Raw genomic sequence first — 20,875 nt, 5'->3', positions numbered from 1 at the left:
AATATTGAAAGGTAATCTTGTTTACCCCTTCGAACTTAACTCGAAAATTAATATATTGGGTTGCCCAAAAAGTAATTGCGGATTTTTCATATAGTCGGCGTTGACAAATTTTTTCAACGGCTTGTGACTCTGTAATTGCATTTTTTCTTCTGTCAGTTATCAGCTGTTATTTTTAGCTTGCTTTAGAAAAAAAGTGTAAAAAAGTATGTTTGATAAAGTTCATTCTAAGTTTTTTTTTTAAATGCATTTACTTTCTTTTAAAAAATACGCAATTACTTTTTGGGCAACCCAATAGCTCATGACTACTCCTTTGTAACAATCCGGGTCATTATTTAGTAACCGTTTGGATTGACTATGAGAATAGAGATAATAATCATTTCAAATACGAAAAGCCTTAAAATTAGATCGCCAATCCGGCTGCAGTTCGCAGTATCGAAAATATATTTAGTGAGAACCAGCTGCTCTATAGAAATGAATACCGAAAGATAATAAAGGTTATACTAACATCCCGCTAATTTTTATTCATATTTGTCAAGGCTAAATATTCGATTTAAAGTTATCCTTAGTATCTCTATTATCCAAAATAAATATGAGAATAAATTTTATGAACCAATTCAAAATATGAAATATAAGTCGACTTCACTGAAGTAGTGACACATCGTTCCGTGAACAAATGTCCATTATATCCAGCATTAAACTAGAATATAACAGAGAATGCGTTTAACAGCGATTTGGGACACTTTGTAAAGACCTTGTTGCATTTAAAAGCCAAACCATAATATGCTGCCGCGAAATATTCTCTGGCTATGTCGTCTCTTATAGGGTCTACGCTTGAAAAAGGCCTAAAAAACAATTTAAATAATGTTAAATGGTTACATATATATATGTACGTGTGCTGTGTTTTATTTTAGTAAATTACATTCCAAATCATGATTATCATTAACTGTTATCACATGATATCGATAACTTGTCTGTTCAATTTTGCACTGTAATTCTATCGAGTACATCTAGCATGCACTGGATAGGATTAAAATAAAATACGACAGTCGATTACTTACGAAAATAAAATATGAGCAACTTCATGCCACAAGTCACCCATTTCATTATAGAATTTAAATTGATTTGCTTCGCATATAGATTTTAAAACGCATTCTCGTGCATGCAAGCCCAATCTGAAATTAAGAAAATAAATCTGAAAAATAACTAAACAAAAATAATTTTAAATATGTTAATGTAAGTTCATACTTGGTAGACCATAACTCTAATGTCTTATAAAAATTCCACCTCATCTTTGTTAAAAACCTTCCCCGTAAATTTTGAGTGGTATGAATTTGATCCACTTTCGGCTTAGTAGGTAACTTAATTTGCGATTTAAAAACTACTCCAGAAGTAACTGATTCCCAAGCTGCATCTACAGGTACACCAAAGCCACACACAAATTGCGAAACTCCAAAATCTAAAAGGACTATAGCGTTATGGAGATTTACGATATTTCTTCACTTTGACAATACCATGAAAAATTAAAGGCAATTTTCTTTTATAACGCCCTAGGGTCGAATTCTGATTTTCGGAATAATTTAAAGAAAATACTAGACGAAAGCCAATCGTTGGAAAAATCACAAAAATTATAATTTGTATACTTTTCTTTATGATCATGGTTGAAGGCTTTTTAGCTACTACTAACTGACCCATTTTCAAAACAACAAGAGGCATTCAATTTGCAACTGATGAACAATTAACACCTTTTTGTGCTAATCTATGTACTTGAGTTCAATTTGAATTTGCGAAATTCGATAGATAAATAAATATACAAAAAATATACACTTAAAATTTTAGCAATTTTAACGGTAGCAAAGATTACATTACACTGAACCATTTCACAATAAAAATTTAACTTCGTATAGCGCTAAATATGTTTTAATTTCATTTCAGTTATTGTTGTTGTTAAAAAAAACAAATTCATATAAACTTCGTTTTAGTCTATTTTTTATTCTATGTATGTATAAGGTTTGCCCCAGTTCCTTAATGGAATATTCATGGGCCAATTTGCATTTATATTTTGCAGTAGGCAAACAATCGATCAAACAAGACATTTTATTAAATTAATTTTGGATTTTTGTGAGTGTTGTTGACCTGAAAAATTTTTTGTGTGGTTTGCAATCGTTTCGGCTTAAAACTATGTTTCCACTTGGAGTAAATCTAGATTTGCGGCGTGATTTCGGAAATCTCGTGTTTTGCAACGAGATTTCCCATACGTTTTCCATGTGAGCATATCTACTTACTTGAAGAGATTTGCCGTAAATCTCCTTCCAAATTCAAATGCAACACTGCATTTGCATTAAATACCGGTTATTATTGGGATTTTTGGGCAGCACTTTTTCTTAACAACTGACAATTTCTTATTAAAATTAAAAAAATTTAGTAGTGATTTAATAAAATCGTTTCACAAACTTCATTGCTGACCGAAATATATATGCTGAACACAAAAAATGGGAATCACAACAAAAACGCTGTCAAAAACGTCACGGTTGACAAATCAAAAACCGCATAAATCGTAGTGGAAACGGGTTTTGGAGATTATCTAAAATCAATTGGATTTGGGCTCTAGTGGAAACATGGTCTAAGATCAATTGAAACATATGTTGATAGTTTTAATTGCTTTGTATTCTGATATTTCGGTTGACGACGTCAAACCATTTTAAAAACTAGTAGAATTAAACAAAACACAAAATCAAGGCATTAAATCGCAATTAAGTTTAAAAAAAGTTAATACAAAACAGTGCACAGAAAAATATAGACCTAAATATGATATAGAATTATAAATAACTTTTCAAACAAGGCGTTAATTGCTTTTATAATTTTTGACAAAGAAATTCGATTTTATTTTGTGTCACAGAAAGTGATTGGCAGAGAAGGCATACGTTGAACATTTTTTTTAAATGTGCGAATGAAATTTTTATTTAATGTTATAAATTGTACATTGATTAAGATTATAATGTGTCCCCTTTCACACATTTGCAACGCGAAAGGAAGTGAGAATGAGTCAAATATATGTCTCTCTTCTATCATATACAGACCGCAACGAGTACGAGGATTGCCTTTTATATTTCGGGATCAGAGAACACAGAAACAAATATTAATCATCGTAAAACGCTTTATTATTATCAAAATATTCCCCATTAGCATAGGTTAGGTTAAAAAGAGGGTGCGGATAGTAATCCATGCCACTATGGACATTTACCCATGCCAGTAGTGGGCTTGTTGTGCGCTATAAATACTAAAAAAGTAACCTCGAAAAAGAAAATCTAAGTTAGGAATCCGGTGCTACTTAGAAAATCCTTGACTATTGTTTGAACCGTTGAGTGGAGCGGACGTTTTGTTAGTTCACTCTGCAAGAATTTTCCTGTAACTCGTAATAGGTCATTATTTTTGGAAGAAGACAAATTACCTATTGCAGAAGAACAGGGCTGCATAATTGGAGTGGGATAGCCGATACAGACTAATTGCCTTCGGGGATCAACGCTCAATTGAAAAAAAAAAATGATTGAAGAGATCTGGCCGGTGCAGCACCAGATTTAGTCAAGAAGGAAGATATTCCTTCTTGGCCAATGGCTCATGCTTGGACACCAAGGATTCCCCCAGATCCTGAATTGATACTTGGAAGATTAAGGTAATGTTATCCCATTCTTTCAACCACCGACTGGAAGATTGGATGAGGCTGATGGTGACCGGAGACATGAAGTATTCGTACTAAACTCCGGCTGTCTCGCAGATCTCAACAAGCCTAAAGGAATTGTATTCTTGTAAGGAGGAATCGTGCATACCGCAAGTGTCCAGTGACGGGAAGAAAAATGGTTCCACGGTTTTCTCGTCTGACCCTGGATGCGTGAGGATGAACTCCTGGTGGAATCAGAACACGAGGCTAACCCAACAGTGGTGGAAGTTCTGAATCCTGACTATAGTCCGGTTTCTACAAATAAATCTCCACCATTGTCAGGCCATTTTGGGCGGCACTAGAGGTCCTCCTGATGGCAGAGGCATTTGACGTGCCGCTTATCCAGGAACCATGGGTGTGTATAGGAATGGTTCGTGGACTAAGAATTCCGGGATTTAAACTACTCAAGGCTACGGGGAATGGGAGACACAGAGCCTGTATTCTTGCAAAGAGTAGTCTAAACATTTTTCTTCTTCCGTCGCTAAGCACTGAAGATTTAGAAGTAGCCAGCCTTGAAATAAACAAGTCTCATTACTGGCTGGCTTCCCCATATATGGCACACGATTCAGAGATGCCGCATTCAAACCTTAAGTCGCTGGTTGAAGCCGCTTCTGTAGGGAGGAAGTGATTCTCATTCACATCGTCAGATGTGGGGAAATTCGGATGTCAACGAAAGGGGTGAGCTGCTTATCGAATATATTACAAGTTGCAACTGGCGATTTGTAATAAAGGGGATAAACCAACCTTTATTACCAGGATACTACTAGATATTACCTTTGTATCGCAATATACGGAATATATATGTGCAAGAATAGGCGACTGGAAAGTGTTGGATGACCACAGGTTCCCTAATTATCGTTATATTAGTTTGAACCTTAGAGAAAATACTGCAGAAGTGGTCCCTCGACTAAACATAAGAACGGCGGATTGGGATAAATTTCGGCACAAGTTCTGCACGTCTATCGCTTCTAGATCAGAAAAGGAAGTGGAAACTGCGGAGGATATAGACATAGTGGTCAAGCGTATCACGAAGGCCCTGAATGACTCGCTTGTGTCAGCATGTCCTAGTGCCAAGCCAAGGGGCAAACAGCGACCGTCATAGTGGACCCCAGAGCTGGTTGGTCTAAGGAAGGACTGCAGAAAACTCTTCAACAGAGCAAAAGCCACAAGAGCACCAAACGATTGGGACATCTATAAGGCTGAGCTAAGAAAATATAAGGGCGAGCTGGGAAAGGCTCAGAAAAAATCCTTAGTTGAATTCTGCAGCTCCGTGGAGGATAGACCTGAGACCTCTAGGCTAAGGCAGATTCTGTCCTCAAGACCTATTACGGTGGGGCATATTCAGAATGTATGGAGACAAGAGAATGTATGGACAATGTCTAATGAGGAAACACTAGAACTACTCGTTGATACACATTTCCCAGGAAATACTCCAACGTGGCGCCAGAAGAAGTTGTCACTGGTATGCATTAGTCGGAGGCTATTAGGAAATTGTGTCTGAGCCGACAATCCTTTGGGCGATAAGAAGTTTCGACTGCCTTAAGTCGCCAGGCCCTGATGATGTATCTACTTTGCTTGTATCAGAATGTCATATATATCTGTCTTTCATTTTCATTCCGAAAGCAGGAAAACTCTACCACACAAAGGAGAAATATTTTCGTCCTATTAATCTGTCATATTTTTTTGGTGAAGACTCTTGAAAGGTTGATAGAAACATATCTTATGCCAAAGAACCCTGGAGGTCGCCTGTCGCGGCAGCAGCATGTACATAGTAAAGGCAAATCCACTGAAACAGCCCTTTACGACGTAGTCAGCTACATAGAGGGTTCTCTCGCTGTCAAGGAATATACAAAGGCAGCATTTCTTGACATTGAAGATGCTTTCAGTAATGTAAAACAGACGTCAATCATGAAGGAGTTGGAGTTTCTAGGTATCAACTCTATCGTAAGAATGTTTATTAATAACTTACTTACTAAAAGATGCATTGCAGCAGGCCTGGGATCTGTAGATCTTAAAAGATGGTTTAGCAGCGACCACTGCCGTGAGGTCAATTTATTTTATCAAGCAGAGATCCTTGCAATTAAGGAAGTGGTGGATGGGTAAAGATATAATGTCATTACGACGATTGGCATAAATATCTTCTCAGGCAGACAGGCCGCCATTAAATCCCTAGAGAACGAATTTCTGAACACAAAACCGCCCTCGACTATCGCAGATCTCTCAACGAGATGGCTGAACAGTTCAAAATTCACCTGTTCTGAGTGCCGTGCCACAGAGATATCCCAGCGAATTGTAAAGCGAACAAGCTTGCGAGACTAGGAACTAACCTACACATTTCAGCAATACTGGAATATGTGAAGAGACTGTAAGGACATCAAAGAAAAAGAGACTATAGGACACTTTCTGTAAATGTGTCCCGCACTAGCAGTCAGACGGAGTTTCACTTGAGGTTCTCATTTCTTTGAGCACCTGTCTGATTTGGCGGATGTGAACTTTCGCAAGTTATTTGGCTTTTTAAAGCGATCTGGATGGTTCAACGGTAGGATCTAGAAGGCATCTTCCTTCTTCTGTTCCTGTGGTATCACAATGGACGAAAACGTCCAAGTGTGTCTGATGGCAGACTGCCATTAAAACCTAACCTAACCTACAAAATCTTTTCCATGCCACGCCCCTAAGTTGTTTCATTTTTGGTATTGTGTCCCCACCTAAGCTCCGGTGTCTTTGTAATTTGTAATTTATTTATTTACACCCGCACAACGAGAATATAAAATTTTTATAATTACATATATACATACATACCTATACATACACATATACATATATCAGGAATTAAAAAGCGGACATTTATGGCTTTGGAGGTTTGAATTTAAAAGAAAAAACAAAAATAATTTATTAATTGAAGAGGAATTAAAAGACTTAGTTGATCCGAAAAAAATATAAGGTAAGTATATAAGAATAAAATAAATGAGCCTTAAAATTAATCAACTTAATGTTGGAAAATGTTTGCAAAGTCTGGTTTTAAATGTTGCCGAATTACTGAGTAAGTGAAGATCATTAGTAAGTGATTTCCAGAGACGTACAGCGATATGAACATATGCCATTCATAAACAAGCGTCCAATGAATTTTGGAGATATTGTGTTAGCCCCGAAAGCCAGAGATGACATAGGAAATGTTCCAACGTCTCATCATCTTCTCCACATGCTATCACTTATCGCACCGATTTTGCATAAGTGAGCTCGTAGTTTTGTCTCCCGTTATGATACCAAAAGCTATAAGACCCTCCTTCTTACTTCCTTTCAATAATAGCCTCGTCCTCTCACGATACGGACCACCCCATAGGATTTTCGCCGTTCTACCGACTGTTTCGCTGTTCAAAAGTGTTATATGTGCATTCGTCGTCCACGCCATTAACTCGGACTACGTCGACCGAAAAGCATCTGATTAACCAAGTTTATTGACGGCAGTCCCCTGGCCTTCACCACCAGATCGTCTGCCCTTTCATTCCCTCTTACTCCGTTATATCCCGGCACCCGAACGATGCGGATTGTGCCATTATCAGAAAAGGCGTTAATCTTTTTCTTATATTCCAAGATTGTTCGTGACATTACCGTCATAATTGTTATTGCGCTTTTGGTCATTTTACTGTCTCGTAAAGATGGTCACACTCGACGTCCTCCCGTCGCCACCACACGCATTCTGTGTTCGCCCGTATCTCCGCCTGCGGAACCGTATTATGGTCAGGCAGTCTAAACAGATCTCAGTCCTTGAGTTCGCAATGTAGACCTCCAGACCCACTCTGTCCTCTAGCTTTGATCCATCCTTGTAGCACAGTCTTCCACACAGCAATACTAGGGTTCCGTCAGTCCACGACTCTGCCGCTTACAGCAGTGCCTCGCACTCGACCTCAAGTGTCGTATCAGATATCCGATCGGAAACCTCTATCCTTTCTTCCAGGTTCCTATCTTCGCCTCGATTATACCGCGACGGTATGAGCTGCTCCTTTTCTCAATCCATTCTCCCCCGTCTTCCAGGGTTTTTTCTTGGGTCCTTTCTCGAAGAGGACAACTATCGTCGAAAGACTCCACCAGTGCAGTCGTAATCTTGTTGACATTGTCGTTAATGTCTTCTATGCTTGGACAATCTAAATTATCTAGCCCAAGTCTTCTTCTGAGTATTCTTCCGAATGTTGATTTGGTTTCAAACTTATTCCAAACGCTTATCGGATTCGGCGCTGGCCGTGCTATTCTAAATCTAGTGTGGCAATGGTGAGAGAAAGAGTGTTAGAGTCCCTCGAATCCTGAACCTCATCGATAAGATTTTCCGAATATATTGTCACATCTAAAACCTCCTCCCTAATACTGTTATCAAAGGTGCCGGTTTTATCAATATTAATCGTTATTAGGTGGTAAGTATTCAAGAACACTGCGCATCGACCCTATAAGTACCTCATTTCCTGTCTGTTTTGCTTTCCTCGCCAACCGCTGCAGGTCCGACGTAGGTGTCGGTGTCGGAGATTCGAAAGGTATATATATAAAGTGATGCCAGGTATGCTCCACCATCTCTAGTCTCATCACTGTTGCATCCGACGTTAACAACTCTGGGGAAATACATGATTTAAGTTTTTATGACACATCACGCAGGTCCTCGGCCGAGTACCAGTGTTAGCATAGAATAATTGGTAGTTGATATGGTTAAGTCCAGAAACTTTGTTCCGAGTCGTCCATGGCTCCTGAATTAAAGCAATATGAGCCTGCCCTTGCTGATTCCATCAGAGCGTGTGTAGCAGTCTCGCTCCGGTGGGAGTTTATCTAGATGACCTCAATCATTGGTCCTCCATTAGTTGGGCTTATTGGCAAAGGGTGATGGTCTCATCGTCTGCTCCCTGTTCTTTAGGCTGCATTGAGTTTCCCGTAACTGCACTCCCTGATGTTTTAATATAAGGATCTTTGCATATCCTAGTCTTCCGAACCTTGAGAAAGTCAATGATTCCATCATCGGGGCCCTGTTCGTTTGGCTGTAGAGACTACCGTCCCTGCACTGCCTGATGTTCCAATATTAGGATCTTTGCCTATCCTAGTCTTCCAAATCTTGTGTAAATGGGCTTATTTGGAGTAGGTCATGGTGTCACGTCTGCTCTCTGTACGTAAGGCGGCATCCTGGCTTATTTGGAGTATGTCATGGTGTCATCGTCTACTCTCGACGTTAGGCGGCATCCTAGTCTTCTTAATCTGAAGAAAGTCGTTGATTGTTCCGTCGTCGGGTCCCTGTTCGTTAGACTGTGTTGGGTCTCTCGCCCCTGCATTTTAGTATTAGGATCTTGCTTATCCTAGTCTTACCTATATTGAGAGAGTTGGTGATTGTCTCGACGTCGGCCTCCTGCCCGTTAGGCGTTATCGACTGTCCCGCCACTGCATTGCCTGATGGCTCAATATGAGAATATTTGCCTATCCTAGTCTTCCCAATCTTAAAAAGACAGCCATTGCCTCGTAGTACACCATGCCTTTAGTCGTAGCCAAACTTGTGACAGAGACTTGATCAATGCCCGATACAAGGACAGTTCCTTCCTTCTCCTGCCAGTGGAAAATCTCCCATTTATCCATGACCAAATCTTGATTTTCCTTGTTTAAGACTTCTAGAGTCTCCATTGCGTAAGGCCTGTCTTGGTTTCCCACTGTACTTGTAAGCAGGAAGCTCTTTTTCTTCTTCAGCTTTATAGCAGTGTTATGCTCTTCAGGTGATCTGATTCTCTTTCCAGCTTCCGTAGAAGTTCTATACCTTCCAGCACCCTGCACTTTCACACAATTGCACTGCCGGTACATACTCCTCTGTCTCCTTTGTCGTGCCCCGGATCGCTTTCTCGGTCTACTTGTGAGCTTAGGAAAGCCATCACTCACTTCTGCCTTCTTCCGCTGACCACATCTCTCGCTTCGGCTGCGTTGACTGTTTCATTGACACTGTGCATCCCTCTGGTTTATCCGTCTCTTCCTCATTAATTTGTCTGAGGACTAGTTTTGCGCTTGAAGCATTACTCCCGACTTCAAGTGCCATGGCACCCACACCTATAGGAGGGGAGGACAACATGCAACGCCAAAAATTTAATTAAGTTCATCGATGCGCTGTTGTTGAGTTAATCCACGTCGAAAGTTGTAAAAAACAATCGCACGAACATGTTCACAATTTAAATCCATTTTTTTGATCGAGATGAATCATTTAAGTTACTGTAAACAACACAAATAGCGCTCATATGTCAAACGTTCTGAGTACGTTTAACCTCAAAAATGTTAAGCTTTACGATAGAGCTGCCAGTTAGTAGATTGCAACACGAGGGTTGTCCAATCCCGAAATATAAAAGGCAACCCTCGTATGATTGTGTAGTCTTGACCATCTGTTTTGAAAAACGAGTAAAATCAATCATGTGCACAAGTGAAACCAGTCTATTCAAATCACTCAAAACGCAACGAAAATGTGATTCAAAAACGAATTGATTGAAGGACTAGGTTTCAGTCTAACAACACACATGCTTGTTTTGGTTGGGAGCCTGCGAAAAAATTTTCTACTCACTTCAGTTCTCTGGTACACATGCACGTAAGCAGCTGATAAATCTTTTGATGCCATATCAATTTTTATACGTAAATGGCAACAAATCAAATGTGGCAACCTTGTCAAACCACCGAAAGAACGATTTTCGAAAATTTTTCGCAAAAACGAACGTAGTACCAGCCTTTAGTCGCAGAATTCCTGGATCTGGACACTCAACAGAATCAAGCAGACGAAAATAGAACACGACAAAATCCTACAACAACAACAAAGAAATAAACCAGATTAAGAATTTACCATATATGTGTGTATAAACATATGTTAATGGTTACCAATGCTAATAACGTTGAGTTACAATGAGGTCCTTAAGCGTAGTACTGACTTCGACTTTTCACACGAACAATTGTCAAAACGCGCTATAAAAAAATTGTGATAAAGATAATGAGAACACATTCCGTAAAAGTGGTACTGAGTTCTATGAGCAAAGTTTTAGCGACATGTCGCTGCATCAAGATAAATTTCGCACAATTTAAATTGCAAATGTAAATAAATGCTCACGAAATGGGCCGAATCAACTCTGTTTCAATACTGTTGTCTTCATTGTTGTTTGCCTTATATTTGTGTTCTGATAAAGAAAAGAGGCCGTCGGATTTCGCAATAACTTAATAATGAACTCAAAACTAGGCTTTAGCGCACTGTTCTTTTGAGTGTGTTTGGTACCGACTGTGATTGTGCTTTCCTTGGGCGTTGCTAAAATGTCAAATTTTCAATACGATTGGTTTTTTTAGGATGGGTTTTCACCGCGAAAAGTGAACGTAGTACCATCCTTTATATCGAACAACTTCTTTGGAGCAACCAACGACACCATTAATTTGAAATGAGTTGACCCTATTGAATCTACTAGCACTGAAGGTACATTTTCTAATTGGAATTAAAATGCTTGAACGGTGGTAAAACAACTTGTAACGACGACAAATTATGTGTTGTTTTTGCCGTGTTTACGTCTGCGCATTTCTTGAACTGTCTGCCACTTTATTAAACGGGTCTTGCTAGCTCTTGGTGAAAACTTCCAATAATTATTGAAATTGCGCTGGATCCATATTATTTCTACTGTTTTTCTCGTCGCCACTTTTTATGAGCTGAAAATGACTCCTTACTGGTAGGTGCCTTCTAGAAAATTAAAACGATGTTTCTGCACGCGTACACCTAATCCAGTAATTGGCTTGTTGTGCGCTCTGAACACAAAAAAGGAACCTCGAAAAAGAAAATCTAAGTTAGGAATTCCGTGCTACTTACAATATCCCTAATTGTTTTCCATGCCACTCCCCTAAGTTGGTTCATGTCTGGTATAGTGTCCCCACCTAAATGCCGATATTTGTTAGACGCGAAAGCCGGGCAATGACAAAGGAAATGTTCCAACGTGTCATCATCCACATGATCTACACATGATATCACTTGCCGCACCGATTTTAGATAAGTGAGCTCGTAGTCCTCTGTGTCCCGCCATGATACCAATAGATATACTGACCTCCTTTTTACTTCCTTTCAGTAATAACCTCGTTTTCTCACGATCTAGATCCCCCTATAGGATTTTTGCCGTCCTTCCGACTGTTTCGCTGTTACATAGTGTTGCATTCGCATTCGTCGCCCACGTCCTTAACTCGGACTTCGTCGACCCGAAAGGCTTCGGGTTAAACAAGTTTATTGATGGCAGTCTTCTGGCCTTCACCGCCAAATCATCATTCATTCCCTCTTACTCCGTTAAGACCCGGCACCAGTCAATCCAAGACTGTGCCGCTGACAGCACTCTACCTCAAGTTTCATCACAGATATCCGATCGAAAACCTTTTTTCCTTCCTTCAGGCTTCCTATCGTCGCGTCCTCCCATCCTCAATGGACACTCCCATCGCCCTTAGTCTCGTAGCCGCAGTGGCTGCCTCACACTTAATCTGTACGTCAATGGGTCGGATATCTGGAATAGTCTCCAGTGCCCTAGTGGCCGTGGTCCTCATCGCTCCGCCTATGCCAAGATAACATGTTATCTGAACCTGTGGTATGGTCCTTATGTTGCACTTTTTCTCCATAGCAGTATTGGTCTAATCACGCTCCTGTAGAGCCAGTAGACTATCCACGGATTCTGACCCCATTTCGAGCCTACGGCCCGTCTACATAGTGCCCAACATCTGTGAGCCTTCTCAGTACGCTTCAATTCAGTTTCCTGTCGAAGATCACCCTTAAGTATTTGACCTTGTCAGTTATAGAAATCGTCTTTTTGAGGAAATGTGGTGCGTTAAATTGGCCCACCTTCGTCTTCCTCGTGAACAGGCATATTTCAGTCTTTTCTGGGTTAACATTGAGAGCTCTGGATCTAGCTCAGTCGTATGCCACATGCAAGACCCTTTCGGCCCTTCTGCATAACTGGTTCAGATCCTTATCGCTCAGAAGTATAATAACATCGTCTGCGTAACAGACGGGTTCAAAATCTTCCCCCTGTATCGTGCCTTGTGCCACTTTCTCCCTTATATTTTTATCATGGGACACACAATTTATCCACCTGTTCCTTAGCATATGGTTTATCCAGTCTTTAAGGACCGGGTCCATCCGGTACCGCTCTAAGGATTGGATCGCACCCTCGATGTCAATGCACACCGCCTGTGTGTACGTTATGGCATCGAGGGATTCTTCTATTTTATGCACAACCTCGTGCATGGCAGTGTCCACCGTCCTTCCCTTGACATAGGCATGCGGTTTGTATTTGAACAGTTCGCTTGATGTCCTACTCTTTATCATGGTATGCACTTTATCATGGTTTTTAAGAGAATTTTTTTAATCTTGGCGGTATCATTAACGCTATCGACCTGTTTGAATAAAAGCCTCCAGGGGGCACTTTTGCCGCTCTGGTTATCGTATTGTATTCCTTGAGCCGTGCGTTATATATATCCCAATAAGCTTCCGCTTTTTTAGGACATGCTATGTTAAAAAGTCTGCGGACCTCTTTCCCAATATTGCGAATCTCCCCGATCATCCAGAGTTTTTTTTGGACTGATTTCCTTTCCCGAAGAGGACAACTATCTTCGAAAGACAACACCAGCGTAGTCTTTATCCTGTTGACATTGTTGTTTGTGTCTTCTATGCTTGGACAATCTAAATTATCTTGTCCAAGTCTTCTTCTGAGTAGCCTTCCGAATTTTGTCCAGTTAGTTTTCAATATATTACGGAAGCTTATCGAATTCGACGCTGGCTGTGCCATTCTAAACCTAATGTAGCGATGGTCAGAGAAAGAGTGTTCCATGGAGACCCTCCAATCCTGAACCTCATCGAACCTCACATGTAATACATCCTCCCTAATCCTATTAAAAAAGGAAGCGGTTTAACCAATATTAAGTATTATTAGGTCGTTAGTATTCAAGAACTCTGCCAGGACTTTGCCATGCTAAATAGTGTTGGTATTACCCCACGAAATGTGAGAGTTCGCACCGCACCCAATTAGTACCTCGTTTCATGTCTGTTTTGCTTTCCCCACCAACCGTTGCAGCTCCGACGTGGTTGGTGGTGTCAGAGAATCGAAGACAGATAAAGTGATGCCAGGTATGCTCGACGTTGACAACTCTGGGGAAAATATATAATTCAAATTGTTGTAAAAAAAAAACGCAGGTCCTAGGCCAAGTACCATGGAATATATGGTAGTTGATATGGTTCAGTCCGGGTAGTCCATGGCTTCTGTATTAAGGCAATATGAATCTTGCCCTTGCTAATTTTTTCCATCAGAGCGTGTATAGCAGTCTCACTCCGGTGGAGGTTTATCTGGATGTAAGTGATGATCTCATCGTCTGCTCCCTGTTCTTTAGACTACATTGACATTCCTGTCACTGCACTGCCTGATGTCATCGTATTAGGTTCTTTGACTAGTCTAGTCTTCCGACTCTTTATAAAGTCGGTAATGGCTCCATCGTCGGGTCCCTGTTCGTTAGGCTGTATTGGGTTTCCATTCCCTGTACTGCCTGATGTTTAATATTAGGATCTTTGTCTATTCTAGACCTCCAAATCTTGAAGTCGGTGATGGGTCCGTCGTCGGGTCCCTGTTTGTTAGACTGTGTTGGGTCTCTCGCCACTGCACTGCCTGAATATTAGTATTATGATATTTGCTTATCCTCGTCTTTCCAATGTTGAGAGAGGCGGTGATTGTCTCGTTATCAGCCCCTGTTCGTTGGACGGTATCGAGTCACCAGCCACTGCACGGCTTGATGTCTCAATATGAGTATTTCTGTCTATCCTAGTCTTCCCAATCTTGAAAAGGGCAGCCGGATCGCTTTCTTGGTCTGCTTGTGTGCTAAGTAAAACCATCGCTCACTTCTGCCGTCAACCCGCCGCCCTCATCTCTCGATTCGGCTGCGCTGACTGTTTCATTGACACTCTCGCTGTCTGAATCCGAGTCGGAAACACCACCTTTACTTAAAGGCTGGGGACGAACTGTGCATACATCTGGTTTATCCGCCTTTTCCTCATTAATTAGTTTGACGACTAGTGGTGCTCTTGAAGCATTACTCTCGACCCCAGGTGCCAAGGCACCCACGCCGATAAGAGGGGAGGACAACACTCTGCGGTCTGACGCCACCACCGCAGCTGTTGGGTATTTGGAGTCCATTCCTAGCCTACTTTAAAATCGCTTTAACATTTTTTCGTAATAAGTAGTTCCCATTCCGAGATAAGGATATTTTTTTTCTTTGAGGAGCGAAAAAAATACACGTCCGATCCACTCAACGGCTACAAATACGAACAAGGAATAATAAAAAGGATGACATTACAATTCAGTGTTGCCACTGTTATTAAAGGTTGCCAATAATAGATAATTATTGGGTTGCCCAAAAAGTAATTGCGGATTTTTCATATAGTCGGCGTTGACAAATTTTTTCACAGCTTTTGACTCTGTAATTGCATTCTTTCTTCTGTCAGTTATTAGCTTTTACTTTTAGCTTGCTTTAGAAAAAAAGTGTAAAAAAGTATATTTAATTAAAGTTCATTCTAAGTTTTATTAAAAATGCATTTACTTTCTTTTAAAAAATACGCAATTACTTTTTGGGCGACCCAATATAAATAGGGATACAACACCAACCCAACCAGATGAACCACCCATCCACCCACGTCTTGTCGGGTCCAGTCTCAACGCCTTGCTCTCCTGTTTCGATCGTGACAGGGGGATTTTTAGCTTTATAACAATACTGCATATCTCCGGTCGCCATCGGCCTTATCCGATGAAAGATTGAGATTACAGCTCGTTAAGGCCGAAACAAAATGAGCGCGTTGAGGAGCATTGCGTTGAAAATGTAACTCTGCAAACAAATGTTAAAATCGCACAATAGTTAAAAAAGCTGCTGCAAGTATGCTAACATAGAATGACACTTGATTATAAAATTCAAGGAAGAAAATACTTTAAATTTTGCGCTTTGCTTTTGTGGGATTTTTTGCATCGTTGCATTTATTAACGCAACGCTCATTCTCAGGACTCACTGAATAAGGTTAAGCCAAACGATCAGCCGACATTTTTTTTTAAATTTTCAATTTTTGCCAGTACTTGGCATTGAGAATGTCAACTTGTTCTCTTTTTACATTTATTCTTTGTTTGCTACTTCTCCTATTTGATGACATTTTCGATCGGCAGATTTGACATCCTTGATGATGGTCATTTATTAACACAACGCTCATTCTCAGGACTCACTGAATAAGGTTAAGCCAAGCGACCAGCCGACATATATTTTTTAATTTTTGCCAGTACTTGGCACTAAGAATGTCAACTTGTTCACTTTTTATATTCATTCTTTGCTTACTACTTCTCCTATTGGATGACATTTTCGATCGGCAGATTTGACATCCTAGATGATGTTCATGGGGTCTATGAACACTTTATGTTTTACAAGTGACCTAACCTTCTATTAGTGAATCCTGGTTTATTTCTTTGGGCTTAAGTCTACTTGGGAATCCTTGATATCCAATTGTGTGCCATTGTTCGAAAAGAAATTTTTTCTTTCTTGGCTAAATTCAGTGCTGCGCCTTTCCAAATCTCTCTAATCGTTCTTAAGACGCAACGATAAATTTCAATTAAGCGTTGATGCCCGAAGGCAATTAGTTTGTATCGGCCCCGATACCAGCCTACATCGTCACAAACTGGAAAAGGTCAGGCAATTCCGCAAGCACTCCAGAGTATACAAATGACAGTACATTGACTTCCCACTCCGATTGTTCCGTGGTACGCAGCCCTGTTCTTCTCCATTGTTTTCAAGTAGCATTCTGAATCTAGATCTCCCTTTCCACTGGAAACAGACGCAGATTATCAACCGCCTAATGGATGACACTATCGTAGCTATCCATAAGTGAACTAAAATTTTTTCCGAAGTAACTACCTATTACAAGTTACAGAAATTTGTTGCGGAGCGAAATAACAAAACGTCCGCTCCACTCAACACAATGCTGATTTAAAAGGTGGTTTAATTTGCACATGAACAACAAATCATATGGTACAATCCGTCAACTCGTCATCAAGATGTCATATCTAAAGTGACATTGCTGTTAACAACAAAATGGTGGCAAAATAATGTTTGTATAAAATATTAGCTTTAAATAAGTTTAGTTAAATTTTGGTATTTGGTTTAAGTTTTTCACAAAGATTCCGAAAGTTGAACAGAGTACCCTGCTGTACACAACACTGGAATTTAAAATGGAACCCAAAGAATGGCAAGCATGTTGCAACGTTTAAGCGCATATGCGCAAGCGAGTGCGCTCATATGGTATATACCTCCATCTTGTGACTTTCGTACAGTGCTTTATGCGTTAAAATATGATTGTTTGCCAAACAAAACGAGGTTAACTTGGTAGAATTAAAGCTGCTATAATACGATCAGACATATCATATGTAATTCCAAAAATAGCAACTCCGAAAGTTTAATAACGAAAAATTTAATATGACATATGGATTTTGGGGTATGTAAGCAACTTTTTCATTTAAATCTAGCTTTTATTTCATCGAACATATTGGGTTGCCCAAAAAGTATTTGTCGGTAATATAGTAGTAATATAGTCGACGTTGACAAACTTTTTCAACGGCTTGTGACTCTGTAATTGCATTCTTTTTTCTGTCAGTTATCAGCTGTTACTTTTAGCTTGCTTTAGAAAAAAAGTGCGCGAAATTTTGTTTACATTTGTTTGTTTGGCGTCAATTTAAATATGGGTACCACATGTATTGAAAGAAATCCATTTAACAAACTGAAACAACGCTTGTGATATGCACCTTAAACGCAATGAATTCGATCCGTTTTTAAAACGAATCATAACTGGAGATGAAAAATGGATAGTTTACAACAACGTTAGTCGAAAACGATCATGGTCCAAGCATGGTGAACCAGCTCAAACTACTTCAAAGGCTGATATCCACCAAAAGAAGGTTATGCTGTCTGTTTGGTGGGATTGGAAGTGTGTGGTATATTTTGAGCTGCTTCCAAGGAACCAAGCGATTAATTCGGATGTTTACTGTCAACAATTGGACAAATTGAATACAGCCATCAAGGAGAAGCGATCAGAATTGGTCAATCGTAAAGGTGTCATATTCCACCAGGTAAACGCTAGACCGCACACATCTTTGGTCACTCGCCAAAAACTGAGTGAGCTTGGCTGGGAACTTTTGATGCATCCACCATATAGCCCTGACCTTGCACCATCTTTCGATCTTTGCAGAACTCCTTAAATGGTAAAACTTTCGGCAATGATGAGGCTATAAAATCGCACTTGGTTCATTTTTTTGCAGATAAAGGCCAGAAGTTCTATGAGCGTGGAATACTGAATTTGCCAGGAAGATGGCAAAAGGTTATCGAACAAAATGGCAATTATATATTTGATTAAAGTTCATTCTGAGTTTTATTAAAAATGCATTTACTTTTTTTAAAAAATCCGCAATTACTTTTTAGGCAACCCAATACATGTAGACACAAGTAAATAAAAAAAGTACAATACATATGAGAATACATCCGACTAGAGTGCACTCTTTTGCTATTTGACGAGTGTTATGAATGCAGATCGTGAAATATCAGCTTAAAAAGGTAAAGTTGCAAGCCCAACAACAATGAAATCAACGATACAACTCTGTGGGGATGGTGGAAACTCTAGTTTTTATATGGGTTATCATGTTTTAAGGCCACAAGATTAAAAGAATTGTCACTATAAACATTTAAATTATAAATTAAAACAATGAAAATGTGAAAAAGGAAACAAAATGTGAAAACCCTTTAAAATCCAAAAAAAGAATTTGATGTTCTATTGGAATTCGAATACAACTCCGAAAATCACTTACTCCATCAGCTCGATCATGGTTGCCCAACAACAACGAAATCAACGATAGAACCCTGAGGGATGGTGGCGCAAATTCCTACCAGATTGTCAAATTTCTGGGCACTTCCTAATAGACATTCTAGTTTTTATTTGCATTATCATGTGTAGTAGCCGCACACATACCAATTTACCAGCTGCTACGTGCATGTGTACACACAAATGTGGGTGAATGTATCCAACTGAAATTCATGCATATTGTTGTAATTTCAATCAAATCCCACCCCATTGAAATTAATAAAAAATGAAAAAAATTAAACTTAAAAAAAAAAACGAATGCAGCTTCTAATTTTAAAAATAATTGGATTTTGTAGAATTTTCACTGGTATGAATAAAATATACAAAACTTTCCAAAAGCCTTTGCCAACATCATCGACTTTATCAAAATAATGTTGTTGTAATCGCAAGAACAAAAGCACAACATGTTTTATTACAGTAGTTACTTCGTACAGATTTATTGCAATAGCTTGTTATGAGAGATATTTTTTTTTTATTTTAGAAATATAATCATTTACAAATACTTTCGTATTTATACATCCACAAATACTAAAGTTTTCCACCCTGAGCAATATCACTAAAGACTCTATTACACGGCATGTAGTTGTCTTATGACATGTCAAATTTAGCACATGTTGAGTTGTACACGTCGTGTGATACAAACTAAACTGTCATATGAAAATCACTTTTCAAAATAGCACATGCTATTTTTTTCGATTAGAGCGTGTTTTATTCCTTCTTATAAAATCAGCTGTTTTTGTTGTCAGTCGAAAGAAAGCAACCCCGAATTTTATTGTTTCCACAAATTTGTGATTTAACCAACTTTCTCACAACTTTTAAAATTTTTACGTAATTTCGTAATTTATACGAAACTAACATACATGTATGATAGCAAAAATATTGTTGCAATTGGGGTTTATGAGTTTTAAGGTTCCTTTATTTTAAATTGTAACAGTTTTCTTATTACGTCATCACACATTGTTTCTAGTATTCCCAGGATGCACTTATAAGGTGAGGTCATGCTAACAGCTGAGTATAATTTTTTGTAAATGTTTTGATTTTGCAGTAAATCTAAATGTAAAAGGCACGATAAAAGGGCTGTGATTGTTTATAAAAAGATTTCTATTTGGTCCGATATTGCACACATAAGCAATAAAACAGTGTTATAAAGATGAAAATACAAATATTAAACACATTCATGAAAATAAGTTGTAAAACAAATTTTATTTCTGAAACCATTTAAGCATTTCAATTTACGGGAATTAACATTCAAGGTAGTTTCGTTGGGGGTAGATTTTTGTTGTTGTGCTAATGACGCTTCCTCTTAATTGTACCATGTCTTAAGGCTGGTACTACGTTCCTTTTTACGGAACTATTTCCAAAAATCGTTCTTTCGGTGGTTTGAGAAGGTTTTTTTTTTTTGGTTTCTCGGCCAAAATGTTGCCACTTACAAATAAAAATTAATATGGCATAAAACAATTTATCAGCTGCTTACGTGCATGTGTACACACAAATGTGTGTGTGTGTGTGTGGGTCGTACTGAAATTCATGTATGTGTTGTCATTTCAACCAAAACCCACCCCTTCGTAATTAATAAATAATAAAACACAAAACAGTTTAACAAGAGACAAATGCAGCATTTATTTATAAAAATAATTAGATTTTCTAGTATTTTCACTGTTAAAAGTAAAATAAGCCCATTTTTCCAAAAGCCTTTTCAGCATCCTCCACTTTTATCGAAATATTGTTGTTGTAATTGCAAGACCAAAAGCACAACACATTCTTTCACAAATCTCATTTTGTTTGTACTGGTTGATCGAGTTGCTTGTTGTGAAAGAAATATTTATTTTCTTTCGTATATTTATTTATATTTAAAAAATACTTTCTTATTTATGTATTCACAAACACTTTATTTTTTTCCAACCAGAGTACATGTGAGCAACATCACTAACACCAACAAACACCCAGTTACAAATAGAAGTTTGAAGATCGCGTTTATTTTGCATAAGAAAATGAGTTGTTGCATAGCAACTATGGTTGTGCTCTGAAAAAACAAGTTATGGCGAATTGAACTCGTAATAATATCTGTTGTGTTTCTTTTGTTTGGTTGCACCTCTCTAAAAGTTATGGCGAAACAATTAACGGTGGTCTCATTTGAACAAGAACCACAGATCATATGGTGCAATGCCCCCTTTTTGGCATCAAGCTGATCGACGTTTTGCCAACACACACAAAGAAATTTGTGTGCGTGT

General features: G+C 38.9%; 1 protein-coding gene across 3 annotated transcripts in view; it reads right to left on the bottom strand.

Moving 5' to 3' along the window:
* Positions 1 to 549: 549 nt before the first annotated feature.
* The window catches only part of LOC106091371 (uncharacterized), a 40,987-nt gene continuing 20,661 nt past the window's right edge, over positions 550 to 20,875 (bottom strand). Inside the window, exons 1-3 of one of the 3 annotated variants that reach the window (XM_059362910.1) lie at positions 6,515 to 6,570; positions 1,059 to 1,172; positions 550 to 842 (exon numbers count right to left, since the gene is read on the bottom strand). In XM_059362910.1, the coding sequence (XP_059218893.1) occupies positions 698 to 842; positions 1,059 to 1,172; positions 6,515 to 6,534 (279 nt within the window). In that variant the 5' untranslated portion in view covers positions 6,535 to 6,570 and the 3' untranslated portion in view covers positions 550 to 697. Of the gene's footprint in view, positions 843 to 1,058; positions 1,173 to 1,245; positions 1,301 to 6,514; positions 6,571 to 20,875 lie in introns of those variants that run through there. The other 2 variants (XM_059362909.1, XR_009397132.1) reach the window with 2 other exon arrangements.

Source organism: Stomoxys calcitrans, chromosome 2, assembly GCF_963082655.1.
Source record: "Stomoxys calcitrans chromosome 2, idStoCalc2.1, whole genome shotgun sequence".
Classification (NCBI taxonomy): Eukaryota; Metazoa; Arthropoda; class Insecta; order Diptera; family Muscidae; genus Stomoxys; species Stomoxys calcitrans.
This window is presented reverse-complemented; position numbering and strand designations above follow the sequence as displayed.